The sequence below is a fragment of the Xiphophorus maculatus genome, chromosome 23, assembly GCF_002775205.1.
Source record: "Xiphophorus maculatus strain JP 163 A chromosome 23, X_maculatus-5.0-male, whole genome shotgun sequence".
Lineage (NCBI taxonomy): Eukaryota > Metazoa > Chordata > Actinopteri > Cyprinodontiformes > Poeciliidae > Xiphophorus > Xiphophorus maculatus.
The window spans coordinates 18,168,105-18,192,544 of NC_036465.1; the positions used below are offsets into that span (position 1 = coordinate 18,168,105).

The window sequence follows — 24,440 nt, forward strand, 5'->3', positions numbered from 1 at the left end:
TGAGCTTACAGCAAGATTTCCTGTCTGAATCTCAGCTCTGTATGCCTGTCTGTGTGGAGAAACTGATCCAGCTTTCCAAAGCCTGGATAATTCCTCAAATAAATCTCTGCACCATTTCCAGAGGAGGAGATGAAACAGGAGAAAAATGGACAGAAGACAGAGCAGGAGATTAATCAATCAGTCAGCCTTTAATTAAATAGACCGCTTTCAGCAGTCGTGTAGATAAGTGGTTTAATTACCGAAAACCACAAATGCAGCCAAATTTGCTTGGATTAGATATCCACATAAATAAAAGTAAGATAGAAATTCTAAAGTTAATAAAGTCAAGTAAAAATAAAAATGTTAGAGTTGTAAAATGGATAGAACAAAATCAGAATTCCAAGTACCTATCAACCAGAAGGCAGATGCAAAGATAAAAGAAACGGATCACAAAAATATGCAGCGATTTATGGTCAGACTTGGAAGCATCACTATAAGTCTTAAGTATAATTTTTTTTTTGTCTGAATTTAAAGGTAGAGTGCATCTGACTCTTTAATGAAAACATGCTGGTAGCACCGTAGTAGGGGGATATAATAGCTGAAGGCTATGCTAGACTGGGAAACTACAGGAAATCCTGCATTCACATTTCAAAGTACTCCATTAGGTTGACAGGGGACTGGGATATCTTTAAGATTTGATGGGGTTTGGGCATTGGGAGTTCTGAAGGTGCAATGAAGAATGTGAAAATCTGTTCTGGCTTGTAGAGGGAGCCACTGCAGATTGTACAGTAGAAGAAATATGGTTTTATTTATGTTCTTGCAAGGGCTCTAGTTTCAGAATTTTGGACAAGTTGAAGACTTCTTTCAAACTCAAGGAATGTCAGAGGCCAGAGGTGAAAGCATGAATTAAGATTTTGTCAGTGTTGTACATCGTAGAGAGAAGATCACAAATATTTAAAGATAACTCTTAGAGTTTCCTAAAGTTTGCCCTTAAAGTAGCTTAAAGTTACTGGCAGGAAATTGAGGGTTTCCATTTGATTTACTTTGCTAAAATCTAATTTGCCCCTTCATCAAGACACAGATGGATGAAGGGTGTCTTCACCCTTCATCCAGTCATATCCATATATTTCCATATATGGATATGACTATCCATATATTTCTGGTTCAGTGAACAGTAAATCACCAGGCCAAATTATTGCCAAACAATAAATCAATTTAGAAAATCTGACTGCATAAAGTAGGCCAAGCAATTTAAAAAAAACAAAAAAAAAAAAACAATCTAAGAAACAGATTAAGATAAAATTATCCATTAGTCTGGGAACGGTCACAAAGCCATTTCTGATGCTTTTAGACTTCAGTACACCACAGTGATTGTTCAAAAAGTAAGAAAACAAACTTTCTCTGGGATTGCGGGCCTACCAAAATTACTCGGAGATCCTATCGAGGATATATCTAAAACAGGGGTGCTCGCATCCAGTACTCGAGAGCTACCGTCCTGTAACTTTTAGATGCATCTTTACTCCAACAGGCCTTGATCAACTATGAACAGGCCTGGTAATGAGACATTCATTTGATTCAGGTGTGTTGGAGCAGGGAAGCATCTGAAAGTTGCGAGATGGTAGCTCTCTAGGACTGGACTCGAGCCCCCCTGATCCAAGAGGCCGCTTATGAACAAAGGACAAAATATAAAGTCTCCCTTGCATCAGTTAAGTTCAATGTTCATAATTTCAAAATAAGAGAGGGACTGGGAAAAAATGATACTCACGGTTGCTTTCCCAGGAAAAACTCAAAAGTATCAATGATTTTGGGGGCAATATTCTGTAGACTGTTCTGAAAAAAAATCTGTTGCATCTGGTGTTAAATTACACTTAAGTCAAACAGGGTTGTGGTAGTATCATAGTCTTGGTTGCCATGCTTCTTCATGACTTGTCATAATTCATGGAGCCATGAATTCTGCCATCATCCAGAAAAATCCCAGACAAAAATATCTGACCATCAGTTTACAACCTTGAGTTCAAATGCACATAGGCTTTGCAGAAGAAGCAGAAAAACAAAATTCATAGACTAAATCATGGAAAACATCTAATACATAGTCGCCATTTACAAATTAAACATGTCAACAAACTCCAAATGTTAATCCTCTGGAATGTATCAAATAGCCAAAGTGAATTTGGAGATGGAACCGGGGAAAAGGCATTCAGCTTGATTTTGATAAGTCAGAAAGCATCCGATGAGGTAATTGTCTTGCAATAGCTGAACTCATCATTTGGCATACTAGCTAATCTCAAAAAATATTCTATTTATATTGCATAATTTAGATTTTTTTTAAAAGCACTTTTATGCATTTAACAAAGTTGTGATGTTTGAGTTACTATTCCAAGCTTCAGGTGGCATACAGCAAAATTTAATAATATTTCCTCTGATTGTACGTTGTTGAAATATAACAAATGTACGTTGTTATATTTCAACAATGTACTACTGATGCATACCGAACCACTGTGAAAAAAATGCATGTCAGAATTGATCAACATTGCGAGCTGTCAAACAAATGGAGGGAAATTTTATCCTACTGATGCTATGAAATTACTTTACTAGACCTGAAAATGTTCTTCTTGCACTTTAAACCCTGAATAATAAAGCTCCATCACATATCAAAGATCTGATTATTTCTGTGAGTTCCCAACAAAATGATTCTGTGCACACCAAAAGTATCTTTATGTTGATTTTTCACTTGACTATTGGATAGTCCATTGGGTAGTCTAGCACCCTGTGTGAAAATAAACAGGTTCAGAATGGCATGATGTTTTTCTTTGTTTTTATTTGTGCATGGTATACATCTTAATCACTGCCAAGCAAAACAATTAAAAAGTAGATGCATTTGCATTTTGCTTTGTGAACATGTTACTGCTCAAGCGACAAAAAGACCCACTGTCAGTAGAGGTAATCAAACAGATAAATTGCAACTGATGAGCAAAGAGAAGCATTCACTGTAACAAGCTATGAACAGCTGTTGCCTGTACTTGGAGCTTATTAGACAACAGGGGCAGGTGGGCTGATCAGATGATCAGCTCTGCACCGGTGTGTTGGCCAGCTCTGAAATGGAAAGAGAACTGAAAAACTTGTAGAACATGAACATGGTTTGACATTTGTGACACTCAGTTAAACAAAAAAGCCCCTACAAACAAGAAGAACTTGAATGATTCCTAATTCAAGAAGTTACATGAAGGTGGTATAGCAAGAAATGAAATGTGTAGAATAAATCCTCAACCTATCCACCGGCTTTTGGAGGTGAAATTTGTGGTTTAGTTGAGTGCTACAAGTCTGTCAAGTTGCCAGTTGTGATCACAACCTCACAGATGTGGTTTAGGAAAGCACATCTGTGCATCAACATGAGATCAACGAAAAACATTTGCTTCAGTCTTTGGCTCTCTCTTGTAATTATAATAGAAAACAACACTTACTACTGGGCAGAACCTTTAGCTTCCTGTGGTCAGTGGCATTTAGACAACTCTGCCTCTTATTTCTCCATCTTAGTGGGATGTCGGATTGCCCAGAGGGTAGCTGTAGTTACTATCCAGTAGCTTTCCACCATCAGTATATGAATGTGTGTATGAGTTGGTGAATAACTAAATGTAAGGTAAAGTGCTTTGAGGTCCTATGGACTTGATAAAGCAAGTACAAGTCAGTTACCATTTACCACTGTTGGAATTACAGTCCAAACAGACTTTTAATTATTGAGGCTCATTTTGACAAAGTGGCTGTTACTCTCAGTTCTGCAATATTCCAATAAGTGTAAAGATTAATATCATCTGGAAAAGAGATTCCTCATAATCTTCTTATATGAGAAAAAGATTAGGGAATATTAATTTAGATTTGATCAAGAGGATAATTTGGAAAACATAAACGCACCTGGTGGTCCAACAGCAGACTGCTTTGTGCGGGCACTGTAAGAGGTATTGAGTCCGATAACTGAAATGCAACATATTACACAAGCCTTTTGTAGAGACAGTTATCTATCTATCTGTTGCTTTTAACTCTTCAATGTTTGATATTCGTTCAACATGGGAAAGGTCATTTCTGCAATTAGCAAGAAACAAATTTAGCAATGCGTGGCGCTTTGTAAAAGTATTCATAGCATACCCTTTGAACTCTTTCATATTTTGTCATAAATAACAACAAACTGTAAAGTATTTTATCTATATTCTATGCATGAAGTAGAGTTTAATATAGTGCATTCTGAAAAATCAGAATAATTATGTACATGTATGTCACATAAAAATCTTCTACAAATAATTATGTCATTTATTATGATGAAAAAAATACTTTTTTTGGTCTTTTCTTTCCTTCCATGCTTTGTCTTATGCTTTGTTCCACACCAGCATAAGACAAAAATAGAAACGGATAATTTTTGAAAGGCAAAATTTAAGAGGCAGGTCATCCCCTGTTTTCGAGTGGTATTTGCCCCTCCATCCAAACTGTGGCTCCTTCACTTTAAAGATAAACTTGGTGTTCATCATCATTTCCACCCAGGTCATTTTGTGGGCAACAGAAAGGAGGAGACCCACTGGCAGACTTCAAGTCCATGTGTCGTCTTCTGTTGCATCACAATGACCCTCCATATCTGGACAAGAACTCTGTATCTTTCTTTGTATTTATATTTCTGGAAAAGTGACATCTCTTGTAAATCGAACAAAATAGACGTTTTTAATTTCTAATTTTGTGATGGTTCAGCTGCCTTGTTTCAGGATCAAACTTCCTACATATCTAGCTGATGCGAGTTAACTTTCTGGAGCCGAATATGTCAGAGTTCATCGCTTTGGCCTGATGCGCTGTCGTGAGGTTTTGATGCCTCATCATGTAACCTCTCTGAGAAACGGGGAACACCTGTCCTTGCACTCATAAGTTATGCTAATACATGCAGACACATGGTGGCCCGCTGCCTGACCTTGCTAAGAGAGCCTGTGTCATTGGAGAGAATAGTGGTGACCGCGCTGCAGGACACTCTCTGGCATATGTTCACTCAGTATAGTCTTTAACAAATCCAGTGTGAGCTAGCTGTTTAAAGCTGCTTGCTGGTATAAGCAAACACTGTATAAAACCAGAATAAGGAAATATAACAAATCTGGCCAAAGATCTGTTTGATGGCCAAATGCCCCTTATAAGAGGCATTGTTGTTGTATATGTAACAACACAGATGGAAAACTGTAATAAAATAAACATTGCATTTTTTAATGGCTAAGGTAATTAAGATTTTGTGGCTGTTGCACTGAAAAGAGAGGATTGTGAATGAACAACAACTGTTTTATGTACAAGCTAGAGTCAACTCATGTAGCACAGCTAGCTGCTACGGAAAGTTTGAAAGTTAATTTTTAAAACTCCAAAAAGTTGACTTATTGTGTATGTTTCTTTTTTTTCTTAAGCTACTTTTAATGTGTCTGTAATCATTATCCTTTTTGAACACCTAAATGTGTTCAAGTTACAACCCTCCTGCATGGGACTGCATGATATTGGAAATATAGCCGCAATTTGCTTGTTAAATATTCCAGTGACAATATTGGTCATGGTAAGCCCACAATTCCCCCTCTCTTCATGTTCCAACCCCTTTCCTTCAGCTGAACCACCTTAAACAGTAGCAGTGTTTCCATTACAAATGTGTGCAAAACTTTGTCGATATTCCATTGTCAAAAAAGGTAATTCCCCATTAAATAAGAAACACAACTAAAATCAAATGTGAATAATGTGTTTTTAAGTCATTAAAAGCCATTAAGTCATTAAAAAGATAATGCACCATCTTATTTACTTAATAGTCAAATGGAAGCTCAACAACAGAAGGTGGCTATGATTGATTTTATGTATGTAAATTCTAATTGTAACTATGGCAGCATGAAAACATGAACTGCAGTAACTGCAGCATTTACATTTAAGCACCTTTTTATGCTAATGTTTATTTTAATCATTTTATAGAAGGCAGATTTTCACAAGCCTGTATTATTTAAGTCATTACTCACCCGATTTTGCAAAATGCGTCAAGGCTTTGTGACCCTCTTTCTTCCTCTGGCTGCAAAAGACTTGGACTTTAACATTGGTTTCTCTGTTTCCTGAAAATAACCTTACAAACCTGATGTAGTACTTGTTGGAGAATTTTCTTGCCTGTTGTCTTTGTGCTGACTGATAAGGCAAAAATGACTCAAAAACTGTCTTGAGTAAGGCATTGAGTTCCACTATGTCTGTCATTAGCACTATTTGTCGGAGGTTTGCTTTACTTTCGTATGGGATGGAGCCGGCGTCATGTCAAGGATTTCATGTCAAATGGCAATTCACAGAAGTGGAACATAAAGTATTTTCATAACTTATGTAAATACATAAAGCATTTCTGAATTTGAATCAAAATTTTCAAGCCAACAAAGTTTACAACCTCCAAAAGAAAATGGATACAATAGTGACAATGCATGATGCTCCAACAGAACAGCCACCCCCCCCCCACTTGTCTAACAAGATGGCTCCTTGTCTCTGCATGCAACCTGTTTGCACATGCACAGGCAATGGACATTTGAACACTATTGTCAATGACAATCACACAAATTATGCAACTGCACACAAACTCTCCCAAACAGTCATGCAAGACTTTGTTTGAGTGGCTGTTTGTCTAAGAAGAGGGCTATTATTGTCTGTCTCTCCCATTTGCCTTCCGAGTGCACTTTTCAAGGTGCAGGGCTTGGTATCTCCATAGAAACAGCAAAGCGACCAGGAGTGAGGGGAGGGAGAAGAAGGTGGGCGGGTGGGATTTAATCGTGGGCAGGGAACATGGGAGGACGTTTTTAGGCATATGGGGGGCGGCTGGTCTTCTGGTTTCAGACAGACGAGCAGGGCACAGAGACTTGGGAACACGGTGACATTTGTGTCGTGACAGCGGAAAATAAAAGTGACAAGGGAGTGGCTTTCTCTGGAAGGGTTTCTGTGTGCATCTTTAGTGACGTCTTTGCATGTGTGCTGCTGAACAACCTTGAGGAGAACTGGTTTCTCAGAGCCCAGGTATAATCCTGATTCTTGGTGAAGGCTGACCTCTCGCTGTAAGTCACACACCCCCTTGATGGTCAGTGTTTGTGAGGCACAGACCTCCAGGTATTACTGGATTGTGTTTACATGTACATGTGTCCACGTTGGCCCAGAACTGTCCACCTCTGTAGATTCTTCTTTTCTTTCTCTTGTTTTTTCTTTAATTTGACCTTTATTCTACTGCAGTCACTTTTGGCTGTCTCTTTGTCTTGGATGACAAAAAACCTACAAACGTTTTAGAGAGCAAATTTCTCTTGAATTGTTTCTCTCCTGACTCTTCACATCTGTCTGAAGATGATTTTTCGTTTTACCCATGTTGGTTGCCTTTTCTCAAACTGTAATTGTATGGAAACACCTACACAGCAAGTTAATTCGTGACAATGTTATTTATAATTTATGGCCACATAGAAGAAACTCAAATTGTAAGTTGGAAGAAGCCCTTCTTTTCAATTTATCAATGTCTTGTTTTGGCTGCTAAAGATATTCTCACCCTTGAAACATTTTCATATTACTTTTAAGATACAACCACAAATATCAAATATTTTTCATTAGGTTTTTAAGGTTTTTGTAAAGATGTTTAACAGATACAACTGGAAAGTTTACATTAGGAGATGGATGTAAAAAGTGAGACAGACTGAACAATAAAAATAACTTTAGAGATGGAGAAACAGAAGAAAAATCTCACTGAGTACACTCACTTCACAAATTGAATACCAGTTCGCAAATCACAAAATGTGATTAAATGATCTGCAATCAGAATAACATGGTTTCTGTTTGGATAGAATTATCTTCCATTTTCAACTAGATAATAGAAAAAAATCCATATACAATAAAAAAGGTAAAAAGCCATTTACTTTAGTGTTCAATTCACAGTACAAATCAGATGTCGATTAGCCACCCGCACTGCTAACTCATATTTTCTCACAGTCTTAACATGTTGTTTAGCATGTCAGAGTTCCTAGTCCCAATGCCCACTTGCAAATATGCAAAACTTACACACCTGTCCAAGCCAAATTGCTCAGGACAGAAACCCTTATTGCCTATATCAAACCCCCCACTTCTTGTATTAAAATAAATCAATATTTGAAATAAGTTCATGTGATTGTAGATGGATCTCAGTGTATTACAGTGATTTATACTTTTCCTGTTTGCAGCAGTAAGAAGTTACCTTACTGATCCAGATGACGGCAAAAAACTCTAATGTTCTCCCAAATCAAGTTTTAGTCATTTTCATAACAAATTTCAAACAGAGGATAACTAAAGAAAACCACAGATGTTTTATCAAGAAAATTATGGAGTGTAAAATAAAAAAGAAATATTGTTTAAATATTAATGTTGTTTGAAACCAAATAGTAAATGAATGTATCCTAATTTATTGAATATAATATGGTTGTATATCGCTAACCTGTGTTCTGTATGTCACAAAAAGCTAAATAATAATCTGATTAATCTATGCAGAAGCAATTAGATTGCATTTGTCCCCAATGTATCTTATGGAATTTTATTTAATTCTGTCACTAACTTGAGCTAAACTTAAATTTGTCAAAAAGCTTAACTGTGTTCTACCTTAAAAATATATTTTCCTTTTAATATTTCTTTATTTTAGTTCTGTTTGCAGGATATGATTATTTTTATAAGTAGAATTAAAGATTAATGAAGGACTGCTACACTAGCTCTGTAATTTAGAATGACATAATTTAATATGTATACTAACTGCATCTCCATGAAACAATATTTTATTATTGTTGTGTATTATTGTTGCAATAAAGACTAGAAAAGTTTCTGTTTCTATGTCAAAATGAAGTTGTGCTTTTGTTAATGAACATAATTACTTATGAATGAGACTATTTTTTAGCTGTTTTGTTTATTAAGTATAATTGGAAATTAGTTATTTTGGATGCTTTCCCCTCCTGTATATCAAATGTAAAAGGAGACCAAGACATTTTCCCCAAAAAAGACAAATAAAAATTACATAAAATTAATAATAATAATAATAATAATTCTGAGATCATAATGATGAGTGATACAATGATGGCGCTGAATATTTACTGTTTGTGTATTACACTGTCTATTGTGTTGTAAAATCCGATGGCTTTCAGTACATTAGCAAAAATCAATGAGCTCCACAGGCTGAAGATAAATCCAGACTGGATTTTCAGATGGCATATTTTAAATATGTCAATAACAGATATTTTTATTTGTAATATCTATCTATTTTAGTGTTCAACTATTTGTTTTAAATACATAAATTCACTTAAAAGGCTTTGCATTCTTAACCAACCCTTTCACACTTTTCTCATGTTAACCCCATTACCTGTTTGCATTTTTACTAGGATTTGATGTGATAGACCAGCATATAATATTATTACAAAGTATAAAAGTTGTTATACAGTTTTCATTTTTAAACATTTTTTTTACAGTAAAAATATTCTAAAAAGAAGGTTTGCTGAATTTTACTCTTTAGTTCCCATAAAAAGTCTACATGGGAATGAAGCTCACACGGTACATCTGTTATCCCATTGTGAAACATTGTGATGACAGCGGATGATTTTTCTGTGGGACACTAAGACAGTAAGTTGAGTGAAGCTAAACACAGAGAAATGATGGAAGAAATCATGTTAGAGGCTGCAACAGACTTGAGTCTGGGAATACGATTTACCTTCTAGGGAAAACTGCAAGCATACAGACCGAGCAGCAACTTGATGGGTCTGAGCTAAACTTACCCAAGTGTTAGGAACTTTTTGTAAAAAACCTAAAATAAACTAAATTAAGAATCCGTTTCAAGGCTGGCAAATTGTTGTTCATGCTCACACTCCCCATCCAGTCAGTGTGAATTTCATCTATTGTATAAAAAATGGAGAGAAATTTAGTCTCTGGATGTGCAAGGCTGGTAAAGACATGGCCTAAAACACTTTCAGATGCAACTGCAGTGAATTGTGGCTCCACAAAGTTATGAGTTTATTCTACTTTCCTAGGAACACTAAAGAAAAGCTTCCCTGCAGCATGATGCTGCCATTGCCAAGTTTCACTGTGGGCATGGTGTGTTCAGGTTAGTGATTAGTGTTAGATGGGTTGCTCTGGATTTTATCAGTATTATAGTAGCAGAACCTGAAATCATTGCACACTTTGCAGGATGTTGTATACTTTATGAAAAAAAACAAAGAAAAACTTCAAATTTTACTTCAAATACAGATTTACTTTATGTTACTCCATTACATCTAACTCCTATGAAATGTTCACAAAATATGGGAACACTAATAGTTTATTGCTCATGTCTGTTGTCTAAATTATAATGCACATCTGTGTTTAAGAGTTTAGTAGTCAACAAGGGTAAATGATGTGCTAAATGAGGGCAATGCATGCTAGGAAGGACTGGAAGGAGCTCTCCTTTCTCTGCCTGTAAATTGGACCCTTGGGTCCTGCTAATACCCAGCACGTTTCCCGCAGGCGGCCGCAAGAGGCGCTGGTGCTCAGCCAGTCCAGGACGGCTAGCTGAATATTCAAAGTTTATGAAAAGGCTTGCAGCATGTCAGGGACCGCTGGAGCGGAGCGCTGAACTGTAGTTATGAACCTGGAAAGAGTGGCCAAGTTGTGAAAAACGACTTTAGGCCGAGGCCCCTCTCGCGCTGGAGGTGTGATGAAGCAGCGAGCTGTCAGCGGGCCTGTCTGTCAGTGGGCCAGCGCTCCGTGAAACATCTCCCCATCTCACACACGGGCTGTGGGTGGGAGCTCAGTGCCCGGTGCGAGTGTCAAGGCGGCAGGGGAGGAGGGAGAGAGACGTGGAGCGGAAAGAAAAGGAAGAGTTGAGTGAGAGAGGGGGAGAGAGTGAGAGACCTCGACTGAAAGAAGGAGAGAGAGCGAGAGGGAGAGAGAGAGACACCGAGGGAAAGAGAGAGAGAGAGAGAGAGAGAGAGAGAGAGAGAGAGAGAGAGAGAGGAGGAGGAGAGCTCTGTCTTTCCCGGTGCACTTGGCAGTCTAGTTGCGGGCTGCTGTGCTGTTGCTGTCGTGGCGTGGCTGGTCTCGCCAGGCGGGGGAACTTCACCACACTGGAGCCCGGAGTCCCACTCTCTCACCTGCGCAGTTCGGAGCTGCCATGGCTCTCTCGCCAGGATTGACTGTCCTAATTATTCTGCCGGCCTTCCTGCTGCACACCAGCGGCCTTTACATCGCCAGTAGCGTTGGTGAGTACAGTACAGCCAAACGTGGCCAGTGTTTATACTCCGTATCTGATCTGATCTCTTATCAGCGGGGCTCCTCTGAGCGCTCCCCAGAACTCCGCTCCAAACTGTCCGGTTTTCTCATGCTTGCTTCATCTTAGACCTGCCTTTTCAGCTTCTTTCCCCAAAATAACACAATTTGCAACTTCTGTGCGCCCTGCTGTTGTGCGCGTACTTTCCGAGGGTCCCTTGGCGGTGCAACTGCAAGCAGTGTTGTGATTTGCTCTCTTCCTCCCCCCTCCTCTCCCATCCATTCACTGGATTAAATTCTTCTTTTAGAGAAGCACCAGATTTACCGATCACACTGTCGGGTTTTGCAGGGAAGTAGCCGTAACGTTATCTGATTCGGCCGCTGTCGCATCTATCGATCTGTGACAGGACGCATGGAGTCGGATGTCAGCCTATTGATCACACTATTATCAAATCGTTCCTCAAACATAGAGAGGTCCAAGAGGGATTAAGAGAGTGTGCTTGATTTTATCAGTCAGCAAACTTTATACATTTAGACTTGATGAGTGCGCCGGGGAGATGCTTGTAAGGAGGTGACACACCTGACTCATGGATAACACTGGCACCATGAAACGGCCTTGGCTCACGGTGTTTGCGTGTGTATCAGTAGGTGTGGGAGCATCTCTGTAGTGTACCTAAGGTCACTGTCACGTGTGAACTACGGTTAATAACATAAGAGCATCTGTAATGTATCCAAAGTAACGTTTTTTTTAAATGCAAACTATTTATTATAAGAAAGATGATACGTGTCTGAAATATTAGGTCGGTTTAGTATCGTGTTTGCACGAATGCTTTTCCTTCTTCTTCTTTTTTTTATAAGTCGGGCAGTTTGACAGTGATAAAGCAGCGTGAGAAAGCTGCAATTAGCACCTTGATCTTGCTCCGGGTTTCCGGTTGTCGGTGGAAGGGCACAGAAGGTGTCAGGAGCGCAGCGCGCACTGCTGAGGCTGCCGTTTCCAAATGCACGCAACCTGAGCGTCGGGGTCGCCTCTGGGTGCATGGGTGGGGTCTGCTCCTGTGTCTATATGGAAGGGGTACAATCGGAGGGGATTATAATATGATGGTGGGGAGTGGGGGTCTCGAGTCCCCTCATACCCCACAAAGTCAGAGCAGAGCCTCTTTCAAAAGTATTCACGCCCCCGGAACCTTTTCATACTTTGTCAAATCGCAACCTAAAATTGAAATGCATTTTACTGGGGGCTTTGTAAGGCAAATGAAAAGTAACGCATGATTGTAAATTGGATGGAATATGATACATGGTTTTGCACATTTCCTCTTACTAGAAAAATGTGACAAGTGTGCCATGCATTTGCAAACAGTCCTTCGTATTTGTGCTGCAATTATTGCTGTAAATCCTTTGTGCTACTACGTTCGATTTTTTATCCATCTTTCTCTTTTCTTTTTTTGTGCAAAATAGCTTAAAGTAAGTAAAATTGGATGGACAAAACTATAAACAGACATTTTCAAATCTTTCTCAATTGGATTTGTGTCTGGACTTTGACTAGGCATTTCTAAAGAAATGAATATCCTATGATTCAATTTTTATTGTGACTTTGGGTTAGAACAATGTCTTACCTGAGATTGAATGTCCTGTGCAGACTCAAGTATTTTTTTTGGCCTTTCTTCAGCTTTTCTTCCAGGACTGTCCTGATAGTTTCACCCATTTTTCCCATCAGCACTGACCAGCTTCCTGAAAATGTCACTGCCGAAGAATAGCGTCTGCATGATTCTGCCAACGCCTTGCTTTCATGTGGGGATGATGTGTTTTCAGTGTGACGAGCAGATTTAGTTTTCCCGTTAGTGTTTTGTATACAGAACAGAAAGTCCAGTTGTCCAGTTTTGTAGAACACAGACCTTCAACATAAAATATATTGAGAGTTTGACTACAGCAGAAACTCGAGCACCTTTGACTATGTGCTTGCGTTGTATCCTAAATTACTAGTTTTAAAGTGTAAGTGGTGTGATTTCTTTTGATCTTTTTTTGAGCATTGGATTTCTGCACTCTTCAATACATTGCAGTTTGTTTCCCCCACATGAGCTATGAAACTCTGCAGCTCCTCCACTATGACTACAAGCCTCTTGATTAATGCTCTTCTCACCCTTGGAGCGTTGTGATTCTGTTTGTCCACCAAAGTCATCTAACAAATCTGTGAGGCATTCACAGAACAGCTGGCTTTATTCAAACATTTCATGACACACAGATGGACTTTGTTTCCTTCTAAAACTCGGATCCACTTTGTTTTATTTGGGGAGATCAGAGTAAATGCACAACCATTTAAAAAATTTTCTGTTTAAAACAAGTTAAATTATGCAAAACTTTGTTTTGCTATACTATGTAAAATCACAATAAGCTACACTGAAGTTTATGGTTAAAACACAACTAAATTTGAACACATTCAAGATTTATGAATTACAGGCATATTTTTAAACTAATGTCTAATCTTGTAGTCCTTGTTTAAATGTCATGTTATCTACATAGATCACCTTGATTCATATGTAGTCCAGTAAATTAAAGGGTATAAACCGCAAATTAATATATCTATTCTGTATGACACCTGCAAACTATCCATGTGTAAAAATTGGTAGAACATACAATGTGTTGAGAGTCTGTCTACAGCAGAAAAGAGCAGACCTACATAACACCAAAAAAATCTTCAACTAGATATAGAGGAAGATGTTCTCTGCACACATTTACAACAACTCTCTTTCTCTATGTCAATAAAAATATGGCTGAGTAATTTCACCTGGCAGAGGATTTCTAGAGAATTTAAATAAAAAATCTTCACTAAGTATTTCATTTTTCAGTTTTACAACATTGAGAAATATACATGTAAAATTAATAACATAATACAACTTTTAATAGTTAAAAGCTTGATCTTAAATGCTATACATTTTCTATATAACTTCAAATTGTAGCTAATTTGATAGATAACGTTAGGAGATTAATAACAGCGGCTCCAGAAATGATTGTGAATTGGTGTGATGTACATAAACTTGCAAATTCTCAACTGATTGGTTCATCTTTTGTCAAAACCCCTTCTGTGTTTTAATCTGTTGGACTTTGAGTTTAGCTTGATAATTTTGGTTTCACTATCTTATGTTTCCTTTTATTTCTGTTTTTGATTACTAGTGTTACTCTTTTATTTCAGTGCCTGAGTTACCTAGTCTCTAATAGCTGTTCCCATCTGTTCATTCTCTCTCTCATCTGTGTAGCATCAAAGTGCCCAGTATAAATACTTCTTGGTTCAGGTACTCCATGTCAGACTCTGTTATTCACACCCTGCTGTTTACAGTCTGTTCCTGGCTAATAAGTTCTGGTAATTGAAGTCATCTTTATTTCCACAATGCTTCTGCTATCCTGGTTTCTGCAAGTGGATCATTAGCTACACCAAAACATAATAGTGTACAATTCCACAATTTTTACCTTTGTAACTTTTATTGCTTGATTTCTTACTTTTTTATTACTTGTCCTATAACTTTGTTTCCTTCCCCATCCTACTGTTCTTCCCTCTCCTCTTCACCCAACAACATTCTTTACATCTTTCTACTGGATTGATTCCCTAATCCAACACTGCTTTTCCTTTTTCCCAGACTCCCTGCAGCATATTCTGGGGGACTATGGACTGGTAAGGCCGATCAGTGTGGATGCAGAGGGCCGCTTTCTGTCACATGCCGTCTCGGGTGGTCGCGTGGCAGCGGGGCAGTCCCGTAGGCGCCGGAAGAGGGAGGTAGGAGAAGGCAACGATGAGTGGGAAGGACATAGAGGAGCCGAGGAGAACAGAGAGTACCATGCCAGTCAGGAGAGGCTTTACTACAATGTCACCGTCTTCGGCCGGGAGTTCCACCTGCGCCTGCGCCACAACGCCAGGCTGGTGGCCCCCGGAGCCAAGATGGAGTGGCACGACGACAGTGACAGCATTCGGTACTCTGAGCCCCTGCATAATGAGTGCCTGTATGTGGGGGACATCACAGACACACCAGGAGGCACCGTGGCTCTCAGCAACTGTGACGGACTGGTGAGTGGACAAGCAGTTACGAGTGGATGTGGGGCTCACCACGAAAGCATCTGGCAAAACACGAGGTGACACAGGAGAGCGCAAAACCCATCCAAATGGATTGGGTTACTCTAGGGCTGCATAATACATCACAAGTATATCATTAAAACAGGAAGATAAAGTGATAAGGTGATCAAGCCATTTAGAAACTACAGCTATCCTGTGTCGAGGCCAAAACAGCAGATGTTGTCTGGAAGGAACTTTTTCAATAAAACCTTCTTCTTTAAATCTAAATAAAATTTTCTTTTTTCCAGTAGCTGAATTGCACACTGATTATTTAGGGACATTAACACATTTTAATTAATATTTTTATTACTTTTTATTAATTATTCATCTCAAGTCATATAGTTATCACATCATTCACCAATATTACTGCATATTGCATGTTTTCCTAGGTTTCTCTGTGGTGTGAGCTCCTTCTCCTGTCACATTCACTCCTTACTACTCTAGACCTGCCATGAGATAAAGCTGAATCATGTTTTAGCCTCTTCACAGTCTTCTCAATATACTGAAGGAGTTTTCAAAGGACTACATCAATATTTTCTAATAATTTCATATTAAGCATAAACAGGTATGAGGTTCTTATGATCAGTTTGAGCAAAATTGCCACAGAATCACATTATTAGCCCAAACATCCAAAACAAAAATGTATAATGTAATTGCATTAATTTAATACTGCAGAAAGGTTTGCTAGGATATTGATATGCCTTAAGGAATTTAAAATTTTTTTTAAACATGCTGTCATGTTTTTTGATGCCCTCCTACTTTGAATAGTGTGTGTACGTTGGAATCAAAGATGTGGAGTGTTAACCTGCATCAGAACATTTCTTTTGCGTTGACACCCCTGTTTTTTCACCTATGTTAGCATCGACTGTTTGTTCCACCCTGGAGGGAAATTTGAATGCTCTTTGTTGGCCGTCTAGTGGTCAGATGATTTTTGTGAAAAACTCAGAAAGTAGGTCATGTTGTCAGTTTAACTTTCAGTTTCAATCACAGTTTCAATGACAGAAGTTTTGCATAGTCCTGAATGAGATTACATGATTTTTTTCTTTATTGGGTCTTTGATGCCATGTTTCATTAGCAGTTGTGCAATTGCTGTAGCAGTGGCACACATTTGCAGTATACATGGTGTATCTGTGTGATGGAAATTTTAAACATTTTAAACAAATTTACTAGTGATCAAATGTTTTTGCATCAAATGCGTCCTAAATCGATGTTGAGTGATTTACCTAAGTTAGCATGCCTTTCTAAACAACTGAAATGCAAGAAAAAATATGAAATAGTGTGATGGGAGCATTAGCAAAAGTGATGGGTGACACTTCTTTAGTTCCTTCACTTTGAGTGTCCATGTTTTTCTGTGACCAGAAATATTTCCAAAAAGCAGAACTTGTCTTCCATGATTAAAAACATTAAAAAAAACAAATAGTCTTGTCTCAGCCAGATAACTGGTGGTAACAGGTGGCAGAGAGACAATAATGTATTCATCTACCCTCCAAATTATAGTTTTGAATCCAACAAAAATGAAAGAATTAAAAGATTTACCCAATTTATGTGTCAAAGAATGCTTTGACGCATAAATTGGGTAAATAATTAGGGGAAATAAAAAAAAAGAGTGAATTAGAATATATGCAGTCTCAGCTTTTTGAGTTGTATTTGGCTTCATTTCGATGCAAGCAGAGAGAGCAGACTAAAAACTATCAGTCCAACAACACTCAGGATTTAAACTGCCTCCATGAAATGTTTTGTTGCCCAACAGTTGCTCAAATAACTTTTAATAGATGGAAGGAGAAAAAAGGAAGGATATGGCAAACTGTTGGTGAATGACTGTCAGTGAGGGAGCGAAGTGAGATGTACACAGTGTGAAGACTGTGCACAGAAACTGAGATGAGAAGATGAAGAGAGACAGACCCAGTGCTAAAGGAAGAGGTGGAAGGGACGACTGTACGAGATAAGCCTAAGGCAGTGCAGGAGGGAAAAGGAAGGTAAATATGGAAGCAATATGCAAAAAAAGGAGGGTATGTACAGGAAATGTTGAGTTTGGGGAGGGAGGGGGTGGTCCTCTCATTAGGGAAATGGTTCATTAGTCAGTCAGATCAGCCCACCATTGAAGCTGAGCGGCAGCAACTGGATCGATTTAGGGTTGAGGACACTGGGGACTGAGTGAGCAGCTGAGAGAGCAGGCAAGAAGCCAGAACAGGACTGGTCTGACATGCCCACTTAGCTTGATACCAGCCAGCGGCACCTCACCGCTGTTGCTTCTTGTTCTGCATTGTCCTTTCAGGCCTTATTGGCAATGTCTGGAAAAGCTTGCTGCTAAAGCAAAGCTGTAGCAGATCACAGATCCGTCAGTACCAATCATTAGTTTGTTAACTGCACTCTTGTTCCACATATCCAAAGGATTTATTAACACATGTAAATTTCCTATCATTTGCATGCAAGAACAGGTTCAGCTGAGTATAAATGTCTGCAGAGAAGCATTTTTTAGAGGTTATGGGCACAGGAAAAAGGACCAGGCTTCACTGCTTCAAAAGCATGTAGCATCTTTGAATGCAGGATGTTGAGTTAAACAAGGATTTAAATGTTTTGTCAGCAGTTTTTGTTTGTCGTCTGTTACATGTTGGCTGCAGGGCTTTAGAGGTGGGCTCATGTTACGGAGGTTTCACTATTTAAAATGTGAGGGCTTTACTTTCTTTGAGACTCTGGCTTACCTAATGCCAGAGCACCTTAGATTTTAACTATCAATTTTAAATTTTTTAACAGCAAATATTCGTGGGCATCTTTTGTTATGACTCTGTGTTGGCCCTGTAATGTGTAAAGATGCAGTTACACATGACAGTTCCTCATTATTTATAATTGATTTTTGTCTCACTTTTAATTCCAAGTCATTTTATTACCAATAATTACTTGTCTGTCTTTTTATTTAACTCATTCATTTCATTTTGGTTATTCAATTGTGTTTGTAGTGCTTAAATGTCCAAATCATTTGGTGTTACACTTGGCTGCATGAAAAGTGCTCTAGAAACATAGCCTGGATGGATGAATGGATAAAAATAAAATGCTCCACAACATCTTATTTACAAAGTTGAATGGATTTGATTAAAGTTTGTAGCAATATTAAGAAAGATTGGTTTGGCTGGGACTCTTTCATAAATGTGTTTTTCTGTGGTTTAGAAAAATTGTTGCTTTTTTGGAGTGATGTTAGCGGCTCCATACAAATGACGTAGAAGTCACCAACAAAAGCTTCTCAATGTTTAAAATGTATTATTCAATGAAGGTTTATACATTTTGAGTAGATGAGAAGCAATATATTTCAAGGTTAGAAAGGAAAAAGAAGCTATCTTTAATAAAAAAAAACAGTTTAGTGGAATTGTGTGGTTGTGAAATTGAGGAAAGTTAGTCTCAGATACATGTAAACAATAATGAAATCCTAGAAATCGTTTCTGATTGCAGACAGAAGAGGATTAGTGAAGAGAAATTGGACCAAAACCAGGATCTGAATTCCTGAATTTCTTTCGGCTCTGTGTTTGTTTGTTTAGAGAGGCTGTTGATTGTTCTGGCCTGATTCTGTGCACATTTGGGTTTGTATCTTTTATCGCAAAGATTGGATTGATGGCTATGGTTATGACAACATTGCAATTTATGTTTTAATGACAGATGCTTATTTTACTGCATCTCGACATGCTGAAAATGACGCATTCATTTTCACTTCAAACATTTCATCTTTTTTCATTCCACTCCTCTAAGGCTTGTGCTGCTTTGAAGGAACTCTGTATTATACTTAAAGTTTTGCTCCATGTCCTTTTTGCCCAGTTTCTGAGAACATTTCGTTAGAGCATGTTCCCCAAGCTCATTGTTAAGTTTTCTCCATTATGTAGTCGTGACTCTTCAAAGTAAAGTATCCTTGAAGTCGATAAAGCACAGTGAGAGATGCTCTATTCAGAGACATAAGTATATTACTATATTTTGATTTATTATGAACTCCAAAGTATTTGACCTGATATAAAAAAGAATAAATTATGAGTCAAACACAAGAATTGAATAGGCAAGTAAGTAATAGAGTTACATGACTCAACCTCTTGAATTTCCACAGAATCATCTTTCACGCTTTAACTCTAGAATAAGAATTGATCAATTTATTAGTACAGACTTTGACAAGTGAAATGTGCACATTAAAATAATATTTTATTGCATTTCTATAATTTTGAGTTGAACACTTGTGAGAAACTCAATATCTATTTTGATTTCAAACAATGCAATGTGGAAAAATCCTACATTAAGAAATGATTGTTTTAATCAGAAACACTGGTGAGACAATTACAGATGCTCCTAACGATCCTGAGGCATTTTTTAAAATTCATATCTTTGAATCATTTGAAGTTAATTAGTTGATTAGCTTCTCTTGAGAATAAATGACACGGCATACACCAATTCATCTTAGTCACTAGAACACTAGAAAGAGGGCCTATAATTATGTTTCCACTGAGTCAGGAGGCTGGTCAAAGGGGTTAAAAGAAAACTCTAATGCTCACTGTGGTCAACAAGTTTCCATGAGACCAACAGAAAATATCTACAAGCAGAGCTTTTCTGTGTGAAGCCAAGCAGAAAAAACAGCCTTTTCTGTCTTACCATTACTAACATAAAAATGTATGTATATAGATGAAAATGAAACAAAGGTATTTAGCATCAACGAAATAAATTATTATGTGGAAAACCACATTAGGTTTATTGTAAACCATAATGAGGGATCTGTGTTTTTCTTCGAAAAGCCCTTCTCATGGTGTCTACACCTCTTGTCCAATGATGGCTAGAGATATTTTTCCTAATTTATTTATTTTTGCTGTTGTTTCCATGAAATTACATCAAATTTAAAAGTCAAAGTACTTTTTGTACTTGAAAAATCTGGCATTAATTTAGGTGCTACTTTTTAAAAACAGTTTGGGAACTTCTGTAAACTTATATATTGTCCAAAGAGGACAATGACCCCACTTTGTGTATGCTTCAACTTTGTGAAATGTATTATAACTCAATATTCTCCTTTTGCCAAAGGGAAGTTGAATAAAGTATTAATAGCTGGAGTACCAATAATTATGCCACTGGTTTAAACAGAACATGTATTTCATCTTATTTTTGTAAAAAAACAAAAAATAAAAATTGTTTCTTAACATTGAATGTTTTGCCTAATGAATACATATATTAAAATTAAAGTGTAGCTTTTATTACATTTTCTGTATACGCTTATGCTACTGCAGTTAAAGATGATGTTTAAAGGCATTTTGTGCACAACTTTACCATAAGTACCTACAAAATAGTCCACTTCTGTATAAAGAAAATAGCTCTGTTTCTCAGTGCCTTATTCGTCAGATATCAACCTATACTTTGAGGACTTTATGTTCTTTTAGATGGACCACAGTAATCAGTAGATTCTGAGCGTTAATGTGCCAGTTACAGTGTGAACAGAGTCTTATAGGGAAATGAATGGCTGCACAAATCAACTATGGAGAGGACTGATATCTTTAACAATGTGTTTCATAGAGGAAGTGTGTTACATCTCATCCTCGGTTTTACAGCTGCAAACCAGGTGGGTGCACACCTGGATGATTAAATACTGCTCTGGTGCAGACATTTGCTGCATGTTGCATCCCTAAATAAATGCGCAGTATATGTGCATCAAATTTCAGACATGGGTGCAGAAATCAAAGCGTCGTTCACTCGTCTTGTTGCATTCGCCCCGCAGTTCCCCTCGTTCTTTCTGTGTCTTGGCCAGCAGCAAAGCAGAAGGACTCTCCTAATGATGGTATTAAAAGAGTCAGGAAAATGACAGAGAAGGTGAAAGACAAAAGAATGTAAGAGATAGCTTCTTGCTTCCTCACACCCACAGATTCAGAGCTTCAGCAAAAAAAGGAAGGAAAAAAAGAGAGAGACAGCGAGAGGAGAGACAGTGTTCCTTTATGAGCACTCTTTGTCTGTTTTTAGCAACAGCTCTTCTCCTGTGCAATGATCAGACAAGTGCTGTTCAGGGTTAAGGGTATTGCCCATCATCTATTGCCCATCTAAAGTTTACAGCTGTTGAAATTTTTCAACAGTTTTTCAATAGGACAAATTACCTCAAGTTGATTACTCTTTAGCCCTTATTCCACACAGGTGATACTCTTGTATTCTTTAACTTGCTGCGAATTTTGTGTGTCTGATTAGCACACAGCATGAATGCTGGAAGGCAGCACTGTGACTTTGTGCTTGCATTGAAAACACTCTGACATAAATGGCAAAGAGAAATGCCAAAGAATTGACAGGTTGTTTATTGATTCATTTTCTTTGAGTTGGAAACATTGTTTTTAACTTGTTCCACACAGAAGCAGCCCACTCAGTGTTTCAAAGCTTTTCTGGAGTATACAGGCCCTGAGGAAGATGCTGCCTATTTGCCGATGTCACAAAGATGGATGAGGCCAAAATTTTCTTAACTCCTGTCTAAGACTGTACAGGTACAGAATTTATTTTATGCAGGATATTTCATAAATCTTAGATTCCATTTTTTTTACTGAATATTTCCACTTTGGGTTTGAGCAAGTGTTGCTTCATATAGGGAGCCATTTCATTCAAGTTAAATAATGCTATTTAAAAATTATTATTAATACATATTCCATTAAGCAAAATAAATATTAAGCATTTTTTGCACCTTATTTGTTTAGTTTTAATTTATTTGAAGATTTATTTATTTTACTCAAGCCTTAATGGGATGCAGACTTGCACATTACGCTCTCATGCAGATGTGCTGAATTTCATTAAAACTCCACCCCCAAATTTGAATACAAGATCATGAAATAAAAATCCTGCCGTAAAATCCTTGAAATCAAAACGGTGCTAAGAAAATAAGTCCCTGAAATATGTAAAGTAGCTTTACAAAAAAAAAAAGTCACAACATAAAAAAACATTATGAAGTGAATAAAAAAAATGAGGACCCCATTCTCATAGCTTCAGGTTTTAGGTGTATAAGCTGCTTGATACTTGGCTTTCACTTAGTTTGTTCTTTTGGTTTAGGTTTGACCCTAATTATAGCATGCATTAAGAAAAGTGTTATTTATATCTTAATTTCTTCAACAGTGTTAACATCGACCTGAAATTATCATATCTTTTTACTCAATGCACTTTAGGGGGGTTGTAAATACCTTTAAAAACTTTAACATAAGTTTTACATTAGAGCGATTCAACATTAGATTAATATGCAGTACAAGTCTGCTTAACTAAACGTTATTATCTCTGAATCAACTTGGCACATCTAAAAGTTCACCATCATCTGAGCCTGACCAGATGTCAGCAGCAAAGTTTGCAGACTTGCACACTTTCCTAGCGTATTAAAGACTTGATCTGACAGCTTACTTGTGGTGCACTTAAAGGGAAAGTACATTTTTAGTGGGTCATCAGCTTTGTCAGTCAAAAGCTCTCTAAATTAAGCATTTCTTCAGCTTCTTCTTTTCTCATGTGACCTTCCTACCCAGCAATTTATTTGTTTTTTTTTTATAAAACCTAACGGCTATAAACGTTTGGTGGTATTTATCTATAAAGCTGCTATACAGCTGCACTAAAATACAAACTGCTTTTTATACAAATACTTAAGTATACCCATAAACAAGTTAACAAGTCAAATTTGTAATACATTTTAGATTGTGGCAATGGTGGTGTGAACTTATAAAAACTTGTATTTAAACTCATTCTGGTGATTTGCTACCCTACATGGAGTCACTCTACCAAACAGAAGGGCTCACTGTGAAGGAAATGTAACTGTGTCACCTCTACGCAGATATTAATAATGCAAGAGTTATTACACTTGAATGAAAGCCTAAAATGATAAGAGTAATTTTGCTGTTTTCTGTTGAGGCTTCCTGTTATCGACTGAAAGTCTTACTCTCTAATAACCAAGCGGATATGTTCATGATGTATTTATCTCCATTTATTTATTTTTTTCAAAAGCATATAAGTTTTACATTTGTTTCTGAATTTAGTTTTAAGGCAAGCGACTTGGATTGAAATTTGATAAGATTGGTAAGAATCTGCACTGAATTTGATTATTTTGATTTGTTCAAAGATTTACAACATGATAAGTTAATGAACATAATTATCTTAAGCGAATTTTAAGTTTAGATAACATTAAATATTATTAATATATACTTCCTCAACCACTTGCTTGCTTGTCTGCTGAGATCTCAATCAAGCCACAGTTTATAGATGGAGGTGAACGCCGATTCCTTTAAAATAATCAGAATCGCAATAAATTGTGTCAGTGCCACTTGCCCCAGCCTGTAGCCCATGGAGCATGCTCGGCCATTACCTCCACATTAGGAGTTAATAGAAAAGGCAGCTGTGTGCCGAGCCAAATCAAAATATCCATCCAGCCGACCCAGCAGCTAAGCCTGGTCAGGCGTAGCAGCTCTGGGCCCTGCAGTGTGTTATTCCTCCCTGGGTCACACGATAAGCAGCTCTCAGCTATAATCAGCTCAAATTGAAATGATGACATCAATTATAGCACAACACGTAGCTGTTATTGACCCTAGCCCTGACTGACTGTAAAACAAACCCCAAAAAAAGAAGAACAGAAAAAAAACAGTGGAGTGAGGCCTAGAGGAACCACAGGGCTGGAGGGAGAGCCTGGTACACTGGATAAGAGGCCAGTATACAGCATGAATGAAGTGAGGAAGAAGAGAGAGAGAGAGAGATGCCCCCTAGTATCTGATTGCAGTTTAGCTCTACTCAAACATACAATTACTCAATCTGGTGCTATTATCAGAATCAGAGGAAAAGACGGAGAGAGAGCGAGAGAGACATAGAGTAAACTCATTCTGAGGAATGTTACACTGAGCAAACGAGTGCTTTTACCAGAGCTGTGATTACTGCCACTCACTCCATGCACTTAACCAGCCCCCTCGCCGCTCTTCCTCCCTTCGCTCTGTCATTCACACAGGGCTGCCTCCGTTTATCTGAGTGCTTCAAATAATAGGACTCTCTACAGAAAATAGAGTAGTGGAACCCCAGCAATTTAAAGGAAATGCCTGTGTGATGTCATAATACAAGTGGGTTATTGTTATACTATATACTCTACAGCTGATGTGGCAGCTATATATATATATCTATA

The 24,440-nt window shown here is 37.8% G+C and overlaps 1 protein-coding gene across 3 annotated transcripts in view; it reads left to right on the forward strand.

The window, feature by feature from the left end:
• The first annotated feature begins 10,958 nt into the window (after nucleotides 1-10,958).
• LOC102234845 (A disintegrin and metalloproteinase with thrombospondin motifs 2-like) overlaps nucleotides 10,959-24,440 on the forward strand; it is a 132,611-nt gene continuing 119,129 nt past the window's right edge. For all 3 annotated transcript variants that reach the window (XM_023328512.1, XM_023328513.1, XM_023328514.1), the window contains exons 1-2: nucleotides 10,959-11,216; nucleotides 14,853-15,277. In XM_023328512.1, coding sequence (XP_023184280.1) covers nucleotides 11,129-11,216; nucleotides 14,853-15,277 — 513 coding nt within the window. In that variant the 5' untranslated portion in view covers nucleotides 10,959-11,128. The remainder of the gene's footprint in view (nucleotides 11,217-14,852; nucleotides 15,278-24,440) is intronic.